This window comes from Magallana gigas, chromosome 10 (genome assembly GCF_963853765.1).
Source record: "Magallana gigas chromosome 10, xbMagGiga1.1, whole genome shotgun sequence".
Lineage (NCBI taxonomy): Eukaryota > Metazoa > Mollusca > Bivalvia > Ostreida > Ostreidae > Magallana > Magallana gigas.
Window position 1 is genome coordinate 3,993,835 of NC_088862.1, and position 12,753 is coordinate 4,006,587.

The window sequence follows — 12,753 nt, forward strand, 5'->3', positions numbered from 1 at the left end:
TCTTCCGTTGGAAACGGAAGACCTTAACTAGACACGATCTCGTTGCGAGCAACGAGGAGGTCTTCCGTCTGATTTTAGAAATTGAGATTTATGTTCGATCTTGATTTTGCTATTTAACAGCTATACATGATCTAAAACAGGAAAAGAGGATCTCCATTTTAAGTGATACTATTTTGTTTCAGGTGTAAGAGTTTTGTTCAACAAGTGTTTAGAAATTCGTCACCGTTCTTGAGATATCTCAGAAAGAATATTTTAGGGGCCGGACCTTATCTCCTTATTGGGGCCGCTGAACAAAAATTGTAAGGTTGCATGTTATTAGGTACATTATTTTGAGCATCTATTCTTTTATACTGCATTTCAAAATATTTTTTCTTTTTGAGATATAGGTTATCACATTTTTGGACTTTTGACCCCTAAAATCCTTAATTACGTAACACATGAGAAAAATCATAATAAGGTAATCTACATAACTGTTAGATAAACATATTTGCTTCTATAATTTATTACGAAATACCCCTCGGTAAAGAACTATAGGAAAAAGACTTTAGAGCCCTCTAGGTCCCTACCGTTAGGGGCAAGCCCCTTTTTTTTGGTATCAGATGAAAGGTCATTTGATTATAAAGACATTTTGTTCAACAAGTGTTCAGAAATTCGTCACCATTCTTGAGATATCTCAGAAAGAGTGTTTTAGGGGCCGGTCCCTTATCTCCTTATTGGGGCCGCTGAACCAAATTTTTTAGGTTGCATGTTGTTAAGTACATCATTTTGAGCATCTTTTCTTTTATACTGCATTTCAAAATATTTTTCCGTTTTGAGATATAGGTGGTCAAAGTTTTGGACTTCTGACCCCTAAAAATCCCTAATTACGTAACATATGAGAAAATCGTTATACTGCTTGGCTTCATAACTGTAAGATAAACATATTTGCTTCTATAATTTATTACAAAATATCCCTCAGTAAAGAACTATAGTAAAAAGACTTTAGAGCACTCTAGGTCCCTAATATGAGGGGCCAGCCCCTTTTTCTTGGTATCAAATGAAAGGTCATTTAATTATAAAGACAGTTTGTTCCACAAGTGTTCAGAAATTCGTTACCATTCTTGAGATATCTCAGAAAGAATGTTTTAGGGGCCGGTCCCTTATCTCCTTATTGGGGCCGCTGAACCAAATTTTTTAGGTTGCATGGTGTTAAGTACATCATTTTGAGCATCTTTTCTTTTATACTGCATTTCAAAATATTTTTCCGTTTTGAGATATAGGTGGTCAAAGTTTTGGACTTCTGACCCCTAAAAATCCCTAATTACGTAACATATGAGAAAATCGTTATACTGCTTGGCTTCATATCTGTGAGATAAACATATTTGCTTCTATAATTTATTATAAAATATTCCTCGGTAAAGAGTTATGGGTAAAAGACTTTAGATCCCTCTAGGTCCCTTATTTGAGGGGCCAGCCCCTTTTTCTTGATATCAGCAGAAAGATCTTGTAAATATAAACTTTTTTTACATTACATGTTATAACAAAATATTTTCCAGAAAAGAGATAAGAAGAGAAAAGCACAAAAATTCACGACGCTTTTTTAATGTCAATTTTCGAGCCATAGCGAGCTTTGGCGCCAGTAGTGATAAACATACAAAACAACAATCATGCAAAACTTCAATCTTTCCTTGACCAACCGTAGAAATTTGAGCTTAATATCTCTTATAGTTTAGGAGAACAACAGAAGACAAAATACCCATATAAAAATTAGAAAAATCTCAATATCTCAAAAACGGATGTGACGTCATCAATACAAAAAATTTCCAATCAAGTTCAGACCACTATCTATCACATCCTAAAATTTGATTGAGATCGGCCGAGCCGTTTCTGAGAAATCGCGTGCACAAAAAAAGGAAGAAAAAAAATAATAATAACTAGACACGATCTCGTTGTGAGCAACGAGGAGGTCTTCCGTCTGATTTTAGAAATTGAGATTTATGTTCGATCTTGATTTTGCTATTTAACAGCTATACATGATTTAAACAGGAAAAGAGGATCTTCATTTAAAGTGTCTGATACTATTTTGTTTCAGGTGTAAGAGTTTTGTTCAACAAGTGTTTAGAAATTCGTCACCGTTCTTGAGATATCTCAGAAAGAATATTTTAGGGGCCGGTCCCTTATCTCCTTATTGGGGCCGCTGAACAAAAATTGTAAGGTTGCATGTTATTAAGTATATTATTTTGAGCATCTTTTCCTTTATACTGCATTTAAAATATTTTTTCTTTTTGAGATATAGGTTATCACATTTTTGGACTTTTGACCCCTAAAAATCCTTAATTACGTAACACATGAGAAAAATCATTATAATGTTAGGCTACACAACTGTTAGATAAACATATTTGCTTCTATAATCTATTACAAAATACCCCTCGGTAAAGAACTATAGGAAAAAGACTTTAGAGCCCTCTAGGTCCGTAATATTAGGGGCTAGCCCTTTTTTCATGGTATCAAATGAAAGGTCATTTGATTATAAAGACATTTTGTTCAACAAGTGTTCAGAATCCGTTACCATTCTTGAGATATCTCAGAAAGAATATTTTAGGGGCCGGTCCCTTATCTCTTTATTGGGGCCGCTGGACCAAATATTTTAGGCTGCATGTTGTTAAGGACATCATTTTGAGCATCTTTTCTTTTATACTGCATTTCAAAATATTTTTCCGTTTTGAGATATAGGTGGTCAAAGTTTTGGACTTCTGACCCCTAAAAATCCCTAATTACGTAACATATGAGAAAATCGTTATACTGCTTGGCTTCATAACTGTAAGATAAACATATTTGCTTCTATAATTTATTATAAAATATCCCTCAGTAAAGAACTATAGTTAAAAAGACTTTAGAGCCCACTAGGTCCCTAATATTAGGGGCCAGCCCCGTTTTCTTGGTATCAAATGAAAGGTTAATTAATTATAAAGACATTTTGTTCAACAAGTGTTCAGAAATTCGTTACCATTCTTGAGATATATGAGAAAGAATGTTTTAGGGGCCGGTCCCTTACATGTATCTCCTTATTGGGGCCGCTGAACCAAATTTTTTAGGTTGCATGGTGTTAAGTACATCATTTTGAGCATCTTCTCTTTTATACTGCATTTCAAAATATTTTTCCGTTTTGAGATATAGGTGGTCAAAGTTTTGGACTTCTGACCCCTAAAAATCCCTAATTACGTAACATATGAGAAAATCGTTTTACTGCCTGGCTTCATATTTGTAAGATAAACATATTTGCTTATATAATTTATTACAAAATATCCTTCGGTAAAGAGTTATGGGTAAAAGAGTTTAGAGCCCTTTAGGTCCCTAATAATAGGGGCCAGCCCCTTTTTCTTGATATCAGCAGAAAGGTCTTGTAAATATAAACCTTTTTTACATTACATGTTTTAACAAAATATTTTCCAGAAAAGAGATAAAGAGAGAAAAACACAAAAATTCACGACGCTTTTTAATGTCAATTTTCGAGCCATAGCGAGCTTTGGCGCCAGTAGTGCTAAACATACAAATCAACAATCATGCAAAACTTCAATCTTTCCTTTACCTACCGTAAAAATTTGAGCTTAATATCTCTTATAGTTTAGGAGAACAACAGAAGACAAAATACCCATATAAAAATGAGAAAAATCTCAATATCTCAAAAACGGATGTGACGTCATCAATACAAAAAATTTCCAATCAAGTTCAGACCACTATCTATCACATCCTAAAATTTGATTGAGATCGGCCGAGCCGTTTCTGAGAAATCGCGTGCACAAAAAAAGGGGAAAAAATAATAATAATAAGAATAGGGAAAAAGAAACCGAAGAATAACAAGAAGGTCTTCCGTTGGAAACGGAAGACCTTAATAATAGGGAAAAAGAAACCGAAGAATAACAAGAAGGTCTTCCGTTGGAAACGGAAGACCTTAATAAGAAGAATAAGAAAGTCGACAAAAACAATATGTCTCCCCTTTGAAAGGGGAGACATAATTAAGGTTATATCTGTTTAACAAGGCTAGAAGGTCAAAAAATTACCTATAATCTTTATATCAAATTAAATTTTAAACTTTAATGTATTTAAGAAAGACAAAAATCTATAGAAAATGCCAACATGACCTTTAAACCTTTTTCAAAATAGCCATCGAGCCATGATTTTTTAAAAAAGTTTAGTGTAAAATTAAGGCAGACTAAAACAGTCTGCAATTTACATTGAATATTTTTTAATGGTATTTGACTCCGCAAAATATTTGTAAAAAAAATTTACCCTGTAAAGCTGAAACTACAATGTACTAAGTGTGTGAAAGGGGAGCAAAGTGTACAATACAACAAAATAATATATTCAATGTTAGCTATATGGGCTTTTGAATAGTCCTATTGTAGAAATATAATACAGTAACAGTATTATTTGTAAATTATGGGTTTAGGTAGTGTTAACTATGTTTTGGGGTTTCAATTCATGTTCAATTTGTTTAAAAAGGGGGGGGGGGGTGTTCTTTTGTAGCTTTTTTAAAGGAGGCATTGCTACATGACTAAACAGTACCCCAAAGGTTTGACAGTGACCACTCTCTGCTATATTCATGTTTTTTAAGAGGGGGTGGTTGCTATGACAGTAGGTTGACAATCTGTCTGCATATTAATTATACAGAAATTAAACAAAAAAATTCTTTTGTAATCTAAACACAGCTAAATTCCTTCAGATCTTAACTCATTACGGAAAAACGAGAAAAAACTCTTGGGATGGTAACCAGCTGATTCCCCATCATCAAACCCCCTCCAGATACAACCATTCTCTTATAAGGTCCCGATAATATTCAGTATCACAGACAAGATTTGCCAACATGAAATGAGCCAAATTCTGTCAAACCTGACTTTAATTACCTTGATACATCCTGAAAGAATATGCTCCAAGTGCCAGGTGTGATGCAGAAGAAGTTTTTTTTTTGTCTAATATGGTACAGTATTGACAATTGAAGGAAGCATGCAAAACAATATGCCCTACATGCGTTTAAAAAAATCATCAATACAGCTCTTGCGGCAGATCAGCACAAATCAAATATCGCCTGCAGAGATCATCATCGGGAACTTGATACATTTTAAAACACGGTAATATTGGTTCTTCAGGTCTATGGAGACAGATTCTAAATGAAAATGTCATCCCTCATAACAAAAGCTTTTGTTCTTATGTTCATTACTGAAATAAAGGCACAAGCAGATTGTTAAATCAACATCGTGTGTTATCTAAAAACAAAAAAAAAGAATTTTTAGAAATAGTTGTATTAATATCAATCAGAGAAAAATTTTATGAAACCAAACGATATGTAACAGCCGAGTCTGACATAAACTATTTAATGAACAAAAACATGAACCAATGATATATATATATGCGTTTCATTATTTAATATCAGAAATATAAATATTGCGATATAATTTAATTTGACAATAATTTCATATTGCCACTTAGTTACAATGACAATTTAAATCTGTAAATTCATCAAATCATTAATTAATATTCAATCCAATTAGATCATCATCTTGAGTAACTGTTTGTACTATTTATAGATAACCATTATTTCAATATTTGCGTAGGCATTCTAGCTGTAACCATCATAATATCCAATTGGAAAATTAATCAAATCAAGGATTATTAGAGAGACTGAATATCATAATTTAAATCACGTTGAACATGAAAAGCTAAAAATAGATACTATAATGTACATATTGTCAAAAAAAATATGCACAGGTCCGATAAAATTGTGTACTATTTTTATACAATCATATGTCAAAATTCATCGATTTCACAATACATTAAATATATATGATTTGAAAAAGTACAGATTTTCAAGAAAAGAAAACTCTACTATTGACTTGGCCACTGGTTAACCCGTTTCCTTGTCAACCATAAAACGACATCTACGACAGATAAAAGTCTACATCTACTTTGTTTACTTACAGGAATTACTTCCCTTGATTTAGTAACCGCTGACAACTGAAAGACATGACTGTGGGTTATATACTATAATTAATGGATCTGAAGCATTCAACGTCTTTTAGCGACCAGAGAAACTGTAATTAGCAATGCCTTTAATGCTTTGTGTAAGAAATCTTGTTCCTAGTTTTTTGCATTTTTTTTACCTACATTTTGTGTACATACTATAAATCTCCAAGTGTGCCATATAGATTGAGTTCTTTTCCAATTCCAAAGTCGTTTAGCCAAACTAATTACAAAAACATGACCAATTAATCAACTGCTATAATGATATTGTTTTTCTCTTTTATAACTCTCCAAATGAATTCATCCTCATTCTAATAAAATTGATTTTTTTTTCTAAAGAGAAATAAGGAATAATAGGAAAATGAATAATACATAAAAATCCACGGAGATTAGCAAATCTGGAGCTTTACTCCATAACAAAACTAATTTCGCATGAAGACATATAAATTCAAACAATGAATTTTTGAGACATTTTCAGACTTTCCATTGATACACATGACTAAATTATAGAATTGCAACTGTACCGTTTTGCTAGTGAAAACTAACTCGCAAAACTAACTTGAATATTGAAAATGTACAAAAAAAAAAAAATGAGATGAAATGATATGGAATGAAACTTTTGGGAGCAAAAAAAATGCATTGTTGTAAACTATTGATTATCAATAACTTGATCAATTACAAAGACCAGCAAAAACAAGAATTCTCCAAAAAAGGCGACTAACATTGTCTATTGATTTCTATATCAGGACTGATAAACCAGAAAAAGAAACATAAAATTGCTATTGAATTCTGTAAATGTATAGAAAGAGTGCCTTGTGTATTATTAAAGCAATATGAGCTGTATTTTTTAGAATTTTATTTTGCTGCAAAAACCTGCTAGTATGATACGTCTGCATACCGGTGTATGTAACTAAAACTTTTATGATAAATAAGATTTTAAAAAATCATTAAATTTTGTAAAAGGAAATATTTCTCTTCTAAGGAATATACATGTATAGCAAATCAATTTTTGTACAGGACGACAATAATTCAATTTTGCTCCAAATAAGGCTTCTTAACGGCCTTTTCAACAAAAATATGGCTAACAGAAATTTAAAAGCCATGATATTTTTTTCGTTTTAATAAAAGAAAACATTTTTAAATTAGTAAAAAAAAAAACTCATTATGAAAAATGTAGCTCATATTGCTTTAACATACTGTACTGTAGATTCTTGTTAAAGCACAAGAATTAACATAGCCACATAACATTGCAAGAATCATCCCTCATAGCTTTAAAAACTTGATAATATTTTTCTGAGGATTGTTAACAATTAAGCATATGAAATTATGAAAAAAGTTTGATTTTATATTCTCATGAAATTCTGGTGAAATTGCGGATACAAAGACGAGACTAAATACATGTATAAGGATCGAATCTATAGTACTATGTAGCAGTTAGAGCTATCTAGAACTTTCAACACTAGTAATTGAGCAAAAGAGAAAAAAAAAATAATATCATTCTGGTCATTTCCGACACTTTCAGCATCATTAGGACCAAAAAAATTACGATTCCATCAACCAAATCCATAAAACACACGACGATGATACACATCAAGCTCATCATCAGCCTGAGACATCAATCTTATACATCTACTTTAATTTACTCTGTACGGTATATAAACCCTGGGGCTTAATGGGCTACTCAGAGGAATCATGGGAAGTTAAGGCAACCATGTTCCATTGTCAACAAAGCAAACACCATTGTTTGATTATTTCGTTGTATGACGGAAATCAGAATCAGCGAGCCACTGGATTCACAATAAAAAATTTCTTTACACAGGAATTCTGGAATTTGACATAGCATGTAAGGTTTTTTTTTCACAATAAAGTGCAGGCCAAATGGATTTGGTCACAAAAATTGTATAGTGAATACATCATCCATATAACATTTCTAGCTGTATGCAGTAGACTGCAAAATTCTCCGGGGGGAAATGGGAGGGCAGACTAGATATCAATAGCTCCTAGTCCTGATATCTGCACAGTATCAGGGTTTTTTCCTTTTCACCAATTGGTGAGATACATTTAGAACTATTTTATATTCATACAGCTGTATTCAGATCAGACCTATTCGAATACCAGCACCAGAGAGTTCAGTTGGTAGACAACCACCGGTAGACTACAGACAACTAATGGCCCCGAGTTCAAATCACGGTTTGGTACGTCACTATTTCTCATATTCCCTTGCACAGCAATATATATGTATGGCAAACAAAAACAGCCAAATATTTGTGCATCAGTGCAACAAAAACTATGGCTGAATCATACCGGTATTCTGGTGTATTGTGGTATGTGGACTAAAAATATCATATCGCGACACATATTTTTCAATACTGGTATACCAGCTTGATTGATTGGGCTCGGATTTTCTTTACGGGCTCAGTATTTCAAACTTCTGATTTGAATTAAAACTAGCAGATGTATTTGTTATCGTTCTAAACACGAAAGGAAAGACAGAGATTATGATATTGTGACTGCTCAAGGAGCTACCCAAAGCCAAACATGTTGTTTATGCTAATACATGTATTCTTAATACAGAATTTGAAGTAGGCCCTGTTGCAGTTGTAATTATATATCCTTGAAGGTTGACACAATCACTCAAAACATTCACTTCATACCGTATAACGGGTAATTTTTACTGCTGTGATTTTTTACGAATTTGTCTTCAAATAGGGCGAATTGAATTTTTACGCGTAATTTTTTTACGAATTGGACATGTCCGTAAAAATTAAAATCATCTGTGTGGTACATGGGGGGAAATTTCACCGTGACTTCGTTACAGTTAACACACATACAAATCTGAAAATCGTTTTTCTGTTAACAAGTCCTTAATTATTATTACACTGTATTGTGTTTATTCATTTACCTTAATTTCATATGTGATATACAGTTTACATATTCCTATTTATCTGGGTTTCATCATTGATGTACACCATGTGCTCACGGATCGTCTTAGTTCGATTTACCGGGATAAAAAGGAAGACAACTCCATTTCAACATTTTTCTCTCTCTCTCTTTTTCTTTCTCTACCAACCAATAGAGACAACTCCATCTCAAAAATAAAAGTTTTTATTCGGTGTTCTTGGTGAAGAATTAATTGTCGAAACCGATTTATTTAAAGTAGTTATAACTTCCTTTGGAATCATTTCACTAAGCGATCCATTTGGCATTGTAGACAATGGTTTAAAATAGCTTTGTATCCCCGCCATAGTTATTGACTGAGTGATTGAAATCTAGCTACTAACGTGGCATTATACGTAGTTTTAAAAAATATTCAAGACTGAATAGAAAGATCTGAACTTTTATCACCACGTGACCAAAAACACTCAAATATACCTACATGTACAGCCGTCAGGGACTGAGCTGAAGGTCATGAACATTACTCTCAAACCGGTACGTGCGGTGTTTTTTTACTTCTGTGAAAATTTACGCGTTTAATTTTTACGGATTTATAAAACTCGTAAAAATAAGTAAAAATTAGCAGCACGTAAAAAATACCCGTTATACGGTATATTAACTATAAATTCATTTATTGTTGCTGCTTGCACATGTTTTATTTTCTTATTCCACCAGGTCAGTGGACTGCTTAACATCCACTGTACAAAATGTACCTAAAAATGAATAGTAAGGAAATAGATTCCAAATATGTACATGCGACCCTGATCCCAGTGCTGGGAAGTCTTTACTTTTGTTACTGCTTGCCCACCTTGATGACAACATGCAGAGATCTCAAGGTAGGTTGATTATCTTTTTTCAGCATGCAAATTGGTCATAAGTAAATATTGTATTTTGCAAGAGGAACAGTAACTCTAGGTTTTGTCGAGCAAGATTTCTCAGCATAAAAACGTGTGAAAACTGTGCAGCTAATTTTGCAAGACAGCAAGTGCTTGTTCTAAACTCTGTCTAAATTGGATAACATGTAAGGTACACCTACTGTTTGTAAGTACTTCAGCTCTGATTTACACATGCGCTGTAGCTTGCTAGCTCCCTTGATGTGGCCAAGATCCTTCACAAGTTCTATGAATTTCTTTGCACAGTCAATGTACTGATCAAGCAGAGCGGAGTTATCTTCCCCACTGGACTCTTTAGGGCAACTCTCAGCCATGTTGTAAATGCCTGCAATCAAACACCACAAAAATATGTCATAAAAAACAAACTCAAAGATGACAAACGATTGAGGAGAAATAAAGGAATGAAGTGCCCTAAATTATAACTCTATAGTCCTTTTTTTTTCAAGCCAGAATGACTTTGCCCCCAATGTGAGTTAACAGGTTAACGGATCTAGTGCAATGCTTGGGTGTAAGATATACACCAGTGATAACCACACAACACGGCCGCGTCGCACGTTACATGTGCAACATTCTTAATGCGCGGTCACATGATACCATTTTCCATCACATTTCCTCATCCGATTCGCTTTCGACTAAAATAGCACGGTGTGACAATCCAAGTCGAAAGGGGATCACAAGGTCTGAAGTCGACTGAAAATCTGAAGTGCTTCCGATTTTCAATCGACTCTGGTGAAAATCATGACATTGCAATGACTTTTTCCCATATATAAATATACAAATATATAGAATATAAATTGTAATCGAAAATCGATTGTAAAATTGTATCATATGTGACCACCTCAGCAATCAATTCCAATCAACTTCCCTGAGAAAGTCGATTGAAAATCAGGTGGAAAATCGCATTGTGCGACCACATCTTTAAAGCTACAGAAAACAATTTTTTTTCATAAAAAAGGAAAGGTCTATCAAAATAGCTAATATTTCACTCCAATTTCATCAGCATTAAAAGTTTGTGCAGTACACAGGATGATTTAATGAGCTTCACATCTGTATCTCCACAGGAAAATTTAGTTTGACAAACAATAGAACTTTTGTTTTTCTGACACAAGCAAAACCCTTGCAAATACTTTCATTACAGTGAACAAAAATGTGTGCTAGTTATCATGGTTATTGGCTGACCAATCTCATTTTCTTACTCATTCTGTAGAAATATTTTTAACGCAGGGTTCAAACAATACATGTTCACTATAAAAAGTCCTGAAAAATTCTCTAGATTTCTATCACCTTTGCAAAACCGCCTTTATCTTGTCAAGTTTAAAAATGCTGCTGAAAAAAAATTAATCTACATGGATTCTACATTGCAAACAATATCAAAGCACCCGAAAAATCCAGTGTACTTCTGTATAAGGAAAAGATGTCAGATTTTCCTATTATAGATCTTCTGTTTTGTTATTTAGTTTCTCAAGATAAAAAGAGATGCTGCATCTATGCCAAAATGCTCCATTTTCCCTTATATCAATATTAATTGTATACTTTATTAACAGGCATGTGTATTGATTTCAAAATAGAAAAGTCAAGAAGTGAATGATAAGATATAATCTGGGACAGACTACATGCATGTTCACTTTACCAGTATACCTATATATAACTCCAATCTTACCTGCCAAAAATTTTGTTTTCCCAAATCATCCGTATCACTATTAATATTTCAATCTTTTTAAGGTTAATTTAGAAACAATTTAATTTGCTGCGAAAAAAGAGTGGGGGGGGGGGGGGGGGGGTGCTGAACCCGATTGGCTGTTCGTTCGCCCTAAACGGCGCTCGCCCTTGACGCCGTTCGCTCTACTTTCCATTCGCCCTAGGTCTGTTGACGCAGTTTGCACTGGGTCCGTTCGCCTTATCTTTATAAAGGATTAATTTATTTATATATTTTTTGTGTATTCTGATCAATTTAAAAATTATGAAGACATATATCAATTAATGAAAATAATACCACTTCTATAAATTTTCACCGCTGAACCCTAAATGTTGCTATATTCATAATGGTTATGTATAACTTTGCAAAAAAGCACCCCCCCCCGGTTCCGACGCCTATGTAATATATATAAATACATATGTGTATAGTTGGTTTCATCTGTGGTAAATTTAGTGTATGCTCTACCAAATGTAAACACGAATACAATAGGATTAGCAAACAAAGTTATGGTTAACTTAAAAGTGTAATTACCTTTTAAAACTGAAATTAAACAAACTAAATGTTAGCCTTTATCATTAAATTTTCAAAATATAATGTGAAAATTTTCTTACAATACTTTATGTTCAAATAAACAGATGTTTTCTCTTCTTCTAACAGACTAGCTGTCTCTGACACCTGTTAGACAGCCATATTTTGTACTCCGATCCCGATGAGTTCCTATAAATTGTAAAATGCAAACAAGAAATACAAAAAAAAATAATAATAATAATAAAAAACTAAAAATTAAAAAAAAAAACAAACAAGCAAGCAAACAAACACACAAAAACAAACAAACAAAAAAAACCCCCAGAAAATAATTTAAAGATGTACATGTAGTTGTTCATTTTTTAAACACTTAGTCTATCAAGACATGAGGTGGGTGTAAATGTATGAGTTTGATCCCAGCGAAACGTTTGTAATTCTATTTTTCTTCATTCTTAAATTTTACACTCACTTTTTTAAAAGAAAGAATTGCTTTTAGTTGCTTCAAGCTTTTATGGTATCATAAATTAATTGATTTTAAAAACTTTCAATATTCTTGGAAGAAAATTTGCTTTTTGATAATCAACTGAACTTTTCCTCGGTAAAACATTTTTAAGGACGCTGGATGTTCAACAAACTAGCACCAGATCCACCTATCGTTATTTATGCTATAAACTATTATCTTATATTTTGTAAAGACAGCCTTTGGAT

General features: G+C 33.1%; 1 protein-coding gene across 1 annotated transcript in view; it reads right to left on the reverse strand.

The window, feature by feature from the left end:
* The window catches only part of LOC105344797 (UPF0415 protein C7orf25 homolog), a 57,742-nt gene extending 45,509 nt beyond the window's left edge, over positions 1–12,233 (reverse strand). The window contains exons 1-2 of the mRNA XM_034453509.2: positions 12,132–12,233; positions 9,968–10,149 (exon numbers count right to left, since the gene is read on the reverse strand). Of these exons, the coding sequence (XP_034309400.2) occupies positions 9,968–10,138 (171 nt within the window). The 5' untranslated portion in view covers positions 10,139–10,149; positions 12,132–12,233. The remainder of the gene's footprint in view (positions 1–9,967; positions 10,150–12,131) is intronic.
* Between the last annotated feature and the right edge of the window lie 520 nt (positions 12,234–12,753).